At 39.1% G+C, this 13,892-nt stretch overlaps 1 protein-coding gene across 1 annotated transcript; it reads left to right on the forward strand.

Moving 5' to 3' along the window:
* The first annotated feature begins 1,447 nt into the window (after positions 1 to 1,447).
* GCLM (glutamate-cysteine ligase modifier subunit) lies at positions 1,448 to 13,436 on the forward strand. Its single transcript, XM_005520967.3, has 7 exons — positions 1,448 to 1,688; positions 4,261 to 4,326; positions 6,067 to 6,151; positions 6,901 to 6,957; positions 8,206 to 8,408; positions 9,907 to 10,021; positions 11,749 to 13,436. Exons 1-7 carry the CDS (start codon positions 1,569 to 1,571, stop codon positions 11,916 to 11,918), a joined length of 816 nt encoding a protein of 271 aa, XP_005521024.1. The 5' UTR covers positions 1,448 to 1,568; the 3' UTR covers positions 11,919 to 13,436.
* The last annotated feature ends 456 nt before the right edge of the window (positions 13,437 to 13,892 follow it).

Below are 13,892 nucleotides of genomic sequence, written 5' to 3' on the forward strand. Positions count from 1 at the left end.
TTTTTGAGAGCTAAGGTAATTAAGTATCAGCAAAATCTACCAGGCTACGAAGGAACATTGCCTTTTCATTGCCATAAATTTCCATTAGACACAAAGATTTATGTACTATAAAACTATGTACTGTTTGAAAGCCTTCTGCTATCTCCAAGTTTAACCTTTTTGCACAGATCTATAACCATCAAGGCTACTTAAATGAAATATCAAATAATAAATTTCACCAAAAGAAAAGGCCTCTATTGGATTTTCTACTGGAAAGCTGAAAATCTGATCAGAAAGCCCCAATAGTAAATTATTCATTATTTGTGCAAATATGGGCAAATACGGAGGCATACACTGCTTCCCAAGCTAACCCTAAGACTGGAGAATTAACATTTGGGCCAAGTTAGACATTCTGGATTTTTATGCTAAAGAAAAAGGAAACAAAATTACTGCTTTTCCAAATAGGCTGGCATTTCTTTCAGTATATTTCATGTCTACATGCTCTGTAACCATATAGAATCATGAAAACATTTCCCATCATGAAAAGTTAATCAGATCACAAATATAAAGAACATTTAAACTAACCTTCTGTACCAGAAAGCAATCAGGCAGTGCTTCAGACTGACAGAAGTTATGCAAATTGGTTCCCTCTATTAGCACAACATGCAGCTTGAGGAAGAAAAATCTGTTAGAAACACAATTCAAATTCCCAAGCTGACAGCAAAATTAGGATTTGTGGCTCACTGTTCCCTTTAACTGGAGTTACAGGGGAAAAAAAAAACTACCCCCCCCCCCCCAACTCTTCAGTACAGAAGGATTGTGGTCAGAGTGTGGTGTTCCAGGAGCCGCCTCATCTTAAAAAAGAAAATATCCCCAAACCACAACCCTTCAAGATTTACCCGGAGTGTCTTCACTGGAACCAGGTGATTTTACAACGGGAGTGCTGCCCTGACATTGTGTTACCCAAGTGCAAACACAGCCAGAAAGGATAAGCATTTGGATGCTTCTTCTGGGCCTTTTAGCTCGCTGTCTGTCAACGGCTACCTGTTAATGGAACGGGTCATGAGCACAATTCAGATGGTCCCACTCATTATCTGAGCCTGCACAGCGGCCGCGGCTCGGAGGGTGCTACCGAACCGCGGCCGCGACCACCGGGCAGCGCCACCTGTGCCTCGGGTACTTCTTTGGGAGCGACGCCGGGTCCGGGTCCCGCGGCCACCGCCCCTCGGGGCGGGACAGACACACGGACCCGGCCCTGCCCCGGCGGGACGCGCCCCGAGCTCGGCGGCAGCGGGAGCCCGGCCCCGCCCCTCCCCCAGGCCCCGCCCCAGCCCGGCCCCGCCCCTCAGCCCGGCCCCGCCCAGCGTGCTGCAGCCCGGCGGCCGCCAGGGGGCGCTTGCCCGCTGCGGCTCAGCGCCCTGAGGCGGCGCGAGGCGGGGCGCGCTCCGCTCCGCGCCGGGCCCGCCCCGCCGCCCATTGGCCCCGCGCCGCCCCTCGCCCCGGTGCCGGTGCTGAGTCACGGCCCGCTCGGTGCTGCCCGGGGCCGTAGGTGCCGTGGAAAGCCTGCTGGCCACTGCCTGAGCAGCGCCATGGGGACGGAGGGCGCCCGCGCCCTGCTGGAGGGCGCCGGCAGGCTCACCCTGCAGACCGGCAACCTGCTCAACTGGGGCTGCCTGCGCAAGAAGTGCCCGGCCACCCCCGGCGAGGAGGTGAGGGGCGGGCCCGGGCTTCTCTTCGGGGCAGCTCGGCGGAGACTTGCCCCGGGCCGAGGGGCCTGGCCCGGGCCGCGGGCGGGGCGCTGGCTGAGAGAGCGCCGGGGACCGCTTCCCGGGCGGTCCCTGCGGCGTCCGGAGCGGGACTCGTTCCGGCGGGGCACGGAGTGGCGCCGTGCCCGTCACGGCGAGGAGGGGCTTTGGCTCCCCAGCGATCCGCTTGCCGGTGCCCTCGGGAGGCCCGAGATGGGAATGGCAGAACAGAGTTGTGCTTGTTTGTTTTCGTCCGTTTCTTGTGTTCTGCCGTGGTGGGAGGTCGGGCCCCCCGTGTCCCCGGAAGCACTTTGCCCTGAGAAGGAGCGATCCCAGCCTTCTGATCTCGGGAATGAAGGATTAAAACACAAATTTAAGTGCTGTCTGTAATAGCAAAGGGATCCCTTATACTTCTCTAGTAAGATAAAAATACGCATATGTATGAGCTTGCATTACAGATTATGAAAATTCTCTAACGTGAAGTTAATTTAATTTCTTGGTAGTGACAGGTCTTGGGGAAAGTAGCCGTTGTCTTCTTTGAAGTGTAGAGCTGTCATTCTTTGTTAAGAAGTTAAAAAGAACTTTTTAACCACCACTTCAAAAGTATTACCCTTAGCGGTATGTGTCAATACTTAAAACAGTTCTCATAAAATGTCTGGATATCCTATGGCACTGAACTTTAGAACACTGTATTTGCTGTTTCATCATGACACAGTGATCTCAGAATGATCACTTAATAATTAGAAAAGCTATGAGTTTGGCTGATTATTGCTATGTAGGGACACCAGTGATAACCTAGAAGTTGGTTGGTTGCATATTAATCATGCACAAGTGGAAGAAAGTTGTCGGGGGGATGATGTAACAAGAAGAAAAAATTCATCATACTGTTGTTTAGCTGTCATGTGGTCATAACGTTTTATTTGGTCTGGTTGCTTATTAAACATTCTGTGATCTATGTGAAATAGGGCTGGATTCTGTAACAAAGGCATCGCTGTGTCATGATGGGTGCCCTTGTGTGGGTAGTTCCTGGAGGGCTGTTAAGAGTGCCCAATGTGTATAACTAATAGTTAAGGTATTGAAATTTGCTTGTTTACAGAGGAATCTGCTGGCTTTCCTGAGTTGCTGGACTTCCAAAAGCAAATAATTGGTATTATTTGCAATCAGCTTTTAACTCCTCTATTTGGTGTAGTCAGTTCTCAGCAGCAGAATATAAGCTAAAATTTTGCAAACTGTGAGCCCCAGTGTTAGGGGATGCAGCTGTGTTTGGAAAAGCTGATCAAAGCAGTGGAATACACTGCTGTATCCACATGGCCTGAGGGCAAGGGAGTGGTGTGCTTTGGAGTCAGAGGCCTGTGCATAGGAAGTGCAATGGAGATATGTCCTGTGACAATTGCAAGGCAGAAACATATAAAAATTTAGTACTGTCCTCAGAAAGGAAAACATAATGACATAAATTGAATCAAAATAGGATAAAGAGTTATTTTATTAAAGGATTATTATGCTTAGCTATTTACTGGGGGAGGTGTCAATTCTTGCCTTTTGGGTCGGGGGTTTTTATGCTGTTTTAAAAGATGGAAGGAATGTATAGTATTTGTGTTGACAAAGAATTGTTCCTGTATTGTGTCTGATATCAGGCAAGGATGTTGAATTCTAGTTTGTGCATGGTATTAGAGCTCCCTGAGTTGGGAGTCATAGGAAATGGTTGTTTAATGGTACACAAAGTAGGCATGTACACAGTTATAAAATACACTGTGGAAAGTGAAGTAAAGCAGCAGCTGGTGGAAGTGCTCCTACAGGTGGCAGTCAGACAGTACCTGTATGTAACTCATGAGATACATCAGAGGGAAGCTACAGCACTGCTACAGCTGCAGCACTGTATAAAATTAGTTAGCTGATTTAATAGTTATGTCTTACTATGTTCAAGAAAATCCATGATCAGAATCTTAGTCAAGTTTATTTTGCATCTGTGGATGAAGGAAAAGTGCAAGTGTGGGGTAGGATCTGTAGGTTCCCCCTACAGTTATGAAGGACTTAAAAGCATTAGTGGTTTGACATAATGGAGTAGGTAGGCAGTAAATGGGAAGGGTTATATGCATCTTGAAAAGAGAAGTAATTAATTGAATGAGTATTTAGATTGTAGATTGTAGAGTCTCATTTCTACAGTGTCACAGCACTTCTGCTCTTGTCTGACTACCTTGTAACTTAGGAATTTCTGCACAAAAAAACCCAAACCCAAAAACCCCAAACAACCGATGTCCTGGTTCTTGCTTGCTTAGCATTGTGTTTTCCTTTAAAGATGGCATTGGTCTGAGAAATAACTTAAGTACAGTACTTATATTACTGCTAAAACTCTATGAAAAAGGAGAGAAAAATATGTAAATAAACTAGCTTGAGCAAGTTTCAGATAGAAGCTATGAAGGAAGAATCTTCCGTGGGATGGTGTCGTTAGTTCAGCTGTGCAGTCTCTCCTACACATCTCTGTGTTTGTGTGTGGCTGGAACATACCCACACTTCAAGGTGATAAAATGTTTTGTAGGTGCGGGACTGCATCCAGAAAACACTGACTGAGTGGAGCTCAAAGATCGGCCAAGACCAAAATCAGGTAGGAGAGATGTTTTGCATCTTATCCATCTTGCATGTGAAACCAGAGAAATAGGTAGTTGGTTCCACTTCTAAAATTTACAGTAACTATTAAATTGCTGTAAAAGTATCTGCAGCTCCAGATACCATGAAGGAATATTTCTTAACTCCCCTTCTTTCATTAATGTTTAGTAACTTCAGAGAGGTTAAGAAATATCAATGTAAAGAGAGACTCCTGTTAATGGCAGATAAGACACTTACTGAAAATAAAAGCAGTGGTCTGTAAAATTTTAAATTAATTATAGGGGCAAGTAAAAAATAAATAAAATCTGTGTACCATAGAAGTTTGCTAACGTGCTTGTTAAAACTCAGTGGAGAATTCTCTGAACTAGGGAGATCACAGATGGCTGAAGACCAGCCCATTTGGAGGGGAGCTCTGAAGCATCTTTGTCTCAGAAATATTTCTGAAAATGCAGAAGTGGCATTGCTTTTTCCCTTAAGAGCTAAAGACTTACACATAAGTCTTAAAGCCACATACATGAACATCTGACATGAAGATCTTGGTGCATTTGCCTGCTTCTCTTCCACTTTTGCTTCTGAAATTCAGCTAAACAGTAATAGGTCCCCACTAAATTTATTATTTGCTCTGTGAAATAGTAGCATGTTTCAGGAAAAAAAAAAAAGGTACCCAAAATCAAAACAATAACAATAAACCTAAAATATGATAGTTTCTTCAGGTTTTTTCCCAGTTCTTGTATAATGGGGACATCAGCTGCACATTGCTACATTCCAGACTGAAGTGTGTGAGGCAGTTATTGCTGAATGATTTGTGGAGGAACTAATGATTGCTCAAGAAGACAACAAAAACACCTGTCTCTGTCTGGTGTAGTTATCCATTTAAAGTAGATTATTTAGTGTAAGCTAGGTTTTACTGAAAGAACATGTTACCTTGTGTAATTCCAAATTGTCTCATGAATTATATTGATATCTAATAATTTTTTTAAAAAATTAAGTTTTGTTTAAAATGCTGACTGTATGGAGTAACTCAAAGGCCAACTTGAGAATCCTTTGGTAGTGCAGCAAAAATTAGCAAAGCATTTTTGTGTGTTTAGAGTGTTGAGTGTGCCTATAATACTGTCTGATGTAGGTAAATACTAAGGAATTCACCTTGTGCCAGCTGACATGAGATGTCAGCCTAATCCTTAATGAGGTCAGGGGGCGAAATAATTACTGTCTTAAATCAGTATTTTACAGCATTTTCACTGTAGGTTTTTCATAAGATTCACTGAAATTACAAAATACTTTTATGCAAAGATGTTCCCATCCAACACTCAAACCTCCTAATTCTCATGGGGTTCTTTTCAGCTGGTCACAAGGCTTTTTTAAAACAAAATCCTTTGAATTGGCACAGCAGTCTTTCTACGTTGTAAAATCAGAACTACTAGAACTACTGAATTTTGTTCCCATAATTCTAATCAGTAATTTTTACTTTCTGTATTAGGGTCATATAGGGCCTTTCATATATCTTCATTATTTTGACGTCCCCTCGGTGATCAAGAAGCCTTGGGTTACTTTCTTTCTGTCTTTGCATTTTTCTACTATTTTTGTTTCTGACTGCTGTAAGTTTTTTCTTTTTTTTTTCCTTTCTTTTTTTCCTTTTTTCTTCTTTTTTTTCCTTTTTTTTAATTACTTAAAAACATTCTTCAGGAGCTTACTGTCTCCTCTTGATGAGTTGCTCCTAAGTCTCATGTACTTACTACAGGAAACACTGGAGGTTCTGGAATGTACTGTAGCTCAAGCTATAGAAAAAATAAATCCTGAAGAAAGGGATGAGTTGAAAGTATCAGGTAAGAACATAGTCAAAAATCCAGTGGCATGGAAAGGTTTCAAATGCAGTCATTAATAGGATATTCATGTATGGGTTTTTTTTTCTTTCTTTTATAATTGCAGAATCAAATTACACTATTGCACACTTGTTCCTAAACATTGGCTAAGAAAGTCTTGAATTAGTATTTCAGATTTTAAAGCAGCTCGGCATTTTTCTAGTTTAACTTATATCACCTGAAAATATTTTAAATGTATTCTGTGAATCTTTGACATTTTTGAAGCAAAATATTACAGATAATACTGGAATTAAGAAATAGCATTGGAAGCACATTTATTTGCATAATTTTTCCAGGTTGAATATGATGAACTTGAAGGAGGCAGTCCAAACTAACACTAGTACATTTTGAGTCTCAGTAAGTTGTGAAGAAGTCTGTTTGTACTATTACATTTGGGGTTTTTATACAGGTTGTCACTGTTGTTGCTTCGTGTCTTGATGCTTTACAGCTTATTACATCATCTGACTGGATGATTTCTTATTCTGAGACTGCACAACAACATTGAAATTTAAGAGAATGGGGTCTTTATTGGGCAGTCACCTTTCAAAAAGTTGGGCATTTTTTTAGGTAATTGGTGTATATTCTAAAAATATTTTACCCAAAAACCCATTAATAGTGTGTATAGCAAAAGTAAATGGCTGTATATTAGTAATACCTGGCTGTATATTAGTAATAACTTGTTCAGTTATTGATTCCAATTTGTTTGAAACTAGCAAAGCTTTTCGTCGTTGGATCAAACTCTTCATCGATCAGAGATGCAGTTGACCTGGGTAAGTTTGGAACTTAAACTCAAGTTAAAATTTCTTTTTTACTCTAGAACTTAGATGGAAAAAGTTCTAACATTATTTCTAAGAGGTGTATTTAGTCACTGTCACAAGTATATCCTGTTTTCCTATTAAGGGAGACTTAGTTAATCAAGTCTATTTGAACAATAATTCAGTCAGTAAACTTACTAACTGGATCACCATGACCTTGGATCCACATAGTGAAATCTCATTCCTTGCTACAAGCAGGAGCAAGTTTTATTCTTTCACACAAAACTTGTTAAAAAGTAAATAGCATGTGATGTTTTAATAGCAGTGAAACAGCTTGCCAGTTCTTGTTAGTTGCATTTAACATCATGAACTTTGGTACTAACTGCATAGTCTTTCAGAGATTATTTAGGAAATTAAAAAATGCTGCAAGTAGCTGAGGAAATAGCTAAGTTTTACTGAAAATGTCATTCAATGTCTCTATATAAGTTGTGTTGTCCTTAAGTAGCAGTAATTGTGAGCAACCATGAACTTAAGTGTTTTGCAAGATTGTTTGGCTTAAGGGGTGACCAAAGAAGAAAGGCTCAGATATCATTATTTTATACTGATAGCCCAGTTAATAGCTTGTTTATTTTCATTTTTACTACCATTTGTCAAACATACAAATAATAGACTCCTCCTCTTGAAGAAAATAATTAATTTAGCTAGGTAGTTCTATTCCGTTTGCTGTGCTGAAGAGGCTTCATGACTTGCATTTTTCCTAAAGTTCAGTGAGACTCCAAGACTTACACTTTTCTCTGACAAATTAAGTCTCTGTATTTGGTGTGCTTTAAGTCAAACTCTTCACACATATCAAATACTTTTCCTAATCCATGTCCTATACTTGAGTTATAGTTCAGAGTGAAAGCTACAAATTTTAAAAGAAATTCAGAGTGAAGGGATAGAGAATAGTTTGTCATCAGTGTCTTCAGAGAAAAATACCCTTCTAACATTAAAAAGGAGGAAAAGGATTAATGCTTTTGTTCATTTTCTGTTGGTTTTGGTTTTTGCTGTTTTCTTTCCTAAGACCTAGAATTTTTAGCTGTATGCTTGAACCTTTGCTAAAAAGGCTGTGTTATTATTCTTGACTGCATATACACTCAGTTTCAAATGGTGAATGGAGAGCAGAGTGAAGCAGGAGGTGTGGCTTTTGCTAAATTTGAAGAGTCATGCTGTTTATGTTCATGTCTGACAAAAGATTTTGCAGTCTCTGTTCTTTTTCCTCAGCGTGTTCTGCCCTCGGAGTCGCTCAGTTAGACTCAGTCATTATTGCCCCACCTCCTGTTGAAGATGGAACTAACCTGTCCTTGGAATATTTGCAACCTTATTGGAAAGAACTTGAAAATCTAGTTCAAAATAAAAAGATTGTTGCCATAGGTACCTCTGACCTAGATAAAACGCTGTTAGAGCAGCTGTATCTGTGGGCACAGGTGAGAACCAACTTCCTACTCATAGCCTTTCTTAGGACAGAGTAACTGCTTGCTTTGTTGGCTGACACATTATTGCAAACTTCGTTATAAATGGGTTTATATACAAAATATTAATTAGCCCTGTTATTTTCAACATTTTCTGCATGGTCATAATGTTCAAGGTGGGGGGGCTCAAATATGACTGTTGCTTGTTCAGTGTTCTTTTGTACTGACCAGTGACAGCTGGAAAACACAGGTCTGTTCAGTAGCAGGTTTTTTGAAGTACTGAAGGTTTGAGTTTTGTATTCTTTTATGTTTAAGGAGTACAAACAGTACACTTAAACCTTCAGATTTATTCCAGTGGCCCTAAAAATGTAGCTGTTTTTACTTTAAGCTGTGTTACAAAGAAAGGCATTTCCCCTTGGAAAAATTATGTTTTAATGGTAAGCTTAAATGTAAAGAGCAAGACAGGCTCTGAATGAAATGGCACAATACTTTGTTGTCCAGAGTGACTAATTCATAGCACCATAAAATGGGTTGGAAGGTCATTTCATTCCAAGCCTCTTGTCATGATGGGCAGGAACGCTTTCCACTGGACCACATTGCTGAAAGCCCTATCCAATCTGGCCTTGAACACTTCTAGGGATGGGGCAGCCATCCAGCACTTTTCTTTGTCTCAGCACCCTCACAGTGAAGAATTTCTTCCTAATATCTAAACTAAGCCTGCCTTGTAAGTCTAAAATGATTCCCCTTAACACCATATGCCCTTGCAAAAAATCCCTCTCCAGCTCTTTTGTAGCCCCTTTAAGGTACCAGAAGGGACTCTTTAGGTCTCTCTGGAGCCTTCTTTTCTTCAGGCAGAACAATCCCAACTCTCTCAGCCGATTCCCATAGGAGATGTGCTCCAGTTACCTGATCATCTTTGTGACACTCTGTGTTTTATGTACACTGAGAGAGGGCAATTGCAGGATTTAACGACCACGTGCATGGTGATCATGAATGCAGTTTGTGAGAAGAGAGAAAATCAGTGGAAGAGCATTCCTTTTCATTTGATCTGATTCAAGCACTTGGTCTGATTCAAGCACTTGATAGAAGACACGGAAGATTTCAAATTAATATATCCCTAAAAAAAATAGTTTTTGATTTTTTAAAATTGGAAGTCTTTTTCAACCTGACATCCCCATAATGCTTTTACTAGAGATGGGGGAATAAAGCTGCTGCTGTTTCAGGAGCACAGCAGACAGAAAGCCAGAGTGTAGTGGGTTGGCACTCATCTTGCTACGGCAACACCTGAAGTTAGATCCTGTTTTGGGCTGTGTGCTGCAGGGAGTTGCAGATGTTGCAGCTGCCTACATTAATTAATCATGCTGAATTAATTAGCCTTGCTAAGACTTCAAAACAATGCTCAAAGGCAAATTGTTCAAAGCAAAATTTCTGTTGTAATAGAAGGCATGAAGGAAACAGCTAATATAAGTACATTTGTATTTTTTTTCTTATAAAAGTATTTTGTTAATCTCAGGTGAAACCAAGTAGTAATCAGGTGAACCTAGCTTCTTGTTGTGTGATGCCACCTGATCTTACAGCATTTGCAAAAGAATGTGACATACAGCTGTTAACTCACAATGACCCCAAAGGTAAGACTTTGCCAATTAAGTTAACAGAAGACTTCTAAATGCATTTATTCAGTAGATCAAGAATAATCTTTTCCTGAACTTCAGAGTTTGTTATATTTGAAGCCTGAACCAAGGACTCTAAAAGTCTCTCCTTTATAAAATATTTCTGTTAAGCTTTTGCTGTTGCTTCCTCCTCTTACCCCCATCCCTTCTTGAAACAATCTTGCAGCCTTGGATAATTTCTTGAAATACTTCTAATCAGAGAAAATAAAGTAAATAGAAGAACAACCTACTGAGAAATTTGTACTATGTTTATTTCTACAAAATATGGAATTAAATGTCTTGCTGAAGGCCAGTAAATGACAAATGAAAGTGTACTTGCCTGGAACTTGTGAGATAGGTAGAAATGTTGATGGCCAGTTGATTTTTGAACAGTTTGGTAATATTAGATCTGTAAAATTACTATGCTTTAAGTAGGATTCTTCCAGTCTTGACTTTTAAAATAACATTATTACAAAAAGAGTTTCGAATTCTTTGCTTTTTTAATGCAGTGATTCATTTGCTAAATGAATGAAAAAATTGGAGGTTTTCCATTGAGCTGTAGAACTGAGTTGCCAGTTCTCTACAATATATTGGGATATAACATTCATTTCTCTCAAACATCATCAATCTTCATCACTCTTAAGAACACCTTAAGAGTGTTGGACATCTTAACACCTTGTTGGAATAATAAAGTCTTAAACAATACTTAGTTAATTCCTTCCCTACATTCTTGTTTATGACAAGTTGTTAATGATGATACTTTTCCTTCCTTCTCCTTTCTTTCCACTTGACCCCTGAGAAAAAAGTATGTGAAGCATTTCTTACAAGTATATACTTCATAGTACCACTGTTACAACTAATAAATTTTGTCAGTGCCTGAGCAGGATTTATCACTGCTGTGGCCGCATGCAAGATGAACCTCCATTCAATCTGACAATTTCCATGTCCTCTGAATTCCAAATGCAACTTGCATTTTCATAAATAGTATCCATTGAAAGTCATGAAATTAAGGAGAAGAGGATTTGATAGAAAACCGCACAAGTTGTGATTCCTTTATATGTTGTTTGCTCAGCCTAACTTTTCTGTAATGGTCAGCTGAAGAGTATCGAGACTATTTTTTGTTAGCATTCCTTACCAAAGACCTTGTTCCCTTGTTGAAAATTCCAGCGGAAACTAGGAGGATTTGTACTTGCCTTCTTTCTCTGCTTTGTGGTATTTAAGCCCATTTTTCTTAATGCTTTCTGGGCTTATTGTTATTATGAGGCCAGTTATGGGCTTATTGTTATTATGAGGCCAGTTATGGGAGATACTATAAATGTTGGGTTTCCAGTGACTGCAGAGGTGAGGTAACTGGATGCTCAGTACTTTGCTGATTTCACCCCTATGCTTTAGTCACCTCTGGTTTGTCTAGCTAGCTTCTCAAATTTCATTTTCTCCCACTAATGACTCTGCTGATCAACTCCATCTGATATTCCAGAGTCTCAGTTTTGTGGGACACACTCAGTGTTGCAAAAAAGAGTCCTGGAGACTTGCTTTGTAATATTGGCTGCTTTTACCCTAAATGCTTTCTGGAAGAGTGGATGTGAAGTGCATGTGGTACCATTTAAGATCTTGACTGTAGGAAGAGGCTTCTCTTACTAAGTGTTGTTTTTTGCAGCTGTTTGCATTATATTGTTTTAAGCACAAATATCCCTTTTTAACTTCAGAATTACTTTGTGAAGCAAGTTTCCAAGAAGTTCTCCAGGAAAGCATCCAGAACGTGAAAGCAAACAAGTGGATTCCTTTATGGCTTCTGCGGTATTCAGTCATTGTTAAAAGCAGAGGAATTATCAAGTCCAAAGGCTATATCGTACAAGCTAAAAGAAATTCATCTTAAAACACTTTTTTTTTTTTTTTTTTGTAAAGGCTGTTTAAATTTCTTTGGGATGGGGGAACATTGCATTTTTCATAGAAAGATTTTTACGGCATTTATAATGAACTACCAAAAGTTGTAATTATTCAGTGTGATGTCAGTAGGAGTGTCTGTAGTGTTCTAACACTATTTTTCTTTCTTCACTATTGATAGGTTCATTCAAAATATCAAATATTTTGGGGCTTTTTTTATTAAAGTTATCTATAGAGTAACAGTTTGAAATAATTTTCTTTTTATGACCAGTTCACTGTAAAAATTATCCTTATATTTTAGCTGCCATTAGGTACTATGGAGAAACATATATTTTTGGTTTTTTAAAAAACAAATTTCTCTTAAATCATACTTAGCTGGTGGGTACACATTTCAAGCATTCAAGGACTAGCTTTTATAGAAAATTGTCATCTTTTATGATACGATACCCCCAAAAAATTAAGCTGGTATCTTATTACTTGATATGTATATATAGGCAAGTCAGCTGTTTAAGTTGTGGGGAAATAATAGAGTGGAAAGGACCCCTATGATTTAGAAGAAAATGCATCTTCCAAATTACTTTCTGACTGTTACTTGAATTCCTTCTGGCTTCTTTGTGCCTCAATACGCTTCATTTAGTGTTCGCACAAATGTGATGGCATTTTTACTGTTTGAAATAGAAAATTTATTAATGGTGAATATTTAAAATAAGATTTGAAAACAAGCGATGAAGAAATCTGTTAATCAAAAACTGAATTGTGCCTGTCTCCTTCTCAACTGTGGCTTGTTTCTTTGATACTTGTGAATTACACAAGCAATTAGCCAAGTAGAATAGACAGTAAATGGTGATGCTCTTCACTAAAATTAATTTTGTGGTTGCTCAGAAAACCTGTTGCTTGAGTGCCATTCAGGAAAAATGAAGCAAGGCTTAGCTTTAAGTTAGATATCTTTCTGATTGACAGCAGCTTAGTGCACTGGTTTTTTAATCCCAGAGTTATTGCTGCAGCTAAGGCAAGGCTTTTGGTTTAATGTAGTCTTTCTATCAAAAAGGCCTTTTCCTTTCCTTGGCCTTTAAATCAAAGTAGATAGCTAAAGTTCAGCTTGTAGTTAGCAGGAACTTTGATACCGAGTCTCTAAAATAGTAAATTACGTTTCAATTTCAGACAGGGGCATGGCCTCATACTGGTAGTAGTCATTAACTTTGTTGTACATACTTTTGAGATTTGGATTGTAAGGGAATGAATTTTCACCGACATCTTTCAAATTCTTTATGTAGGCAGCAAGTGGAATCTGAATGCTTGTAGGTAGTGTCTGGAGTGTCAGCTTCCTATAATCCATTCCACTAAATTGAATGAAGGTTTTTCAAGGTACCTTAGTCCTCAAATATATTTGTAGTGGCAAATAGCTGGAAATTTTCTTGGCTTCTTCAGTTCTTTTGATAAATGAGAGACACAGGGAATTGCAACTAATAATGCATCAATAAAAGTTTGGATTTTTTTCTCATAATAAAAATGTAGTGTTTTCTTTTTAATGTGGGACCAGTGTATATCAGAGTTCAAAGTAACATGGGTTTAATTTTAAACTTCCCTACTAGCTCTGTGTTGTGTGCTTATGGTTTAACCTCTACCTGTAAGCTCTCTCTGTATTTGGCTGATCCTGTATGGTATTAGACTTGTGTGTGTGCTCATTTTTTTATACTGAAATGCTACAAAACAGGAACTGTACTAAACCAATGTAAAAGCTGCTCTTAATGGGAACAACGATTTATTTCCTTTCTGTAAACTGCTAATAGTTTGCCTGCTGTAGAAAACTACCTTTTAATACCTTACCTGGTATTTCTAGAGTCACCAATAGCATAACACTTTATCAAGTTGCCATTATCTCATTCGTTTGGTTTGCGTCATGGTGAGCGAGAGGGGATTTCCGTCCATGAAAAACTTGAAAGTTTAACTAAAATTTGAAATTACC

This window comes from Pseudopodoces humilis, chromosome 10 (genome assembly GCF_049639895.1).
Source record: "Pseudopodoces humilis isolate 2021_Gansu_Grassland_sample_001 chromosome 10, ASM4963989v1, whole genome shotgun sequence".
Taxonomy (NCBI): domain Eukaryota; kingdom Metazoa; phylum Chordata; class Aves; order Passeriformes; family Paridae; genus Pseudopodoces; species Pseudopodoces humilis.

Bases quoted from the DNA above. Each gene is read 5' to 3' on its own strand.
- GCLM (XM_005520967.3), top strand. From the start codon at position 1,569: ATGGGGACGGAGGGCGCCCGCGCCCTGCTGGAGGGCGCCGGCAGGCTC. The intron at 8,409-9,906 runs GTGAGAACCAAC...TGTTAATCTCAG, and splicing joins AGCTGTATCTGTGGGCACAG to GTGAAACCAAGTAGTAATCA. The intron at 10,022-11,748 runs GTAAGACTTTGC...TTTTAACTTCAG, and splicing joins AACTCACAATGACCCCAAAG to AATTACTTTGTGAAGCAAGT.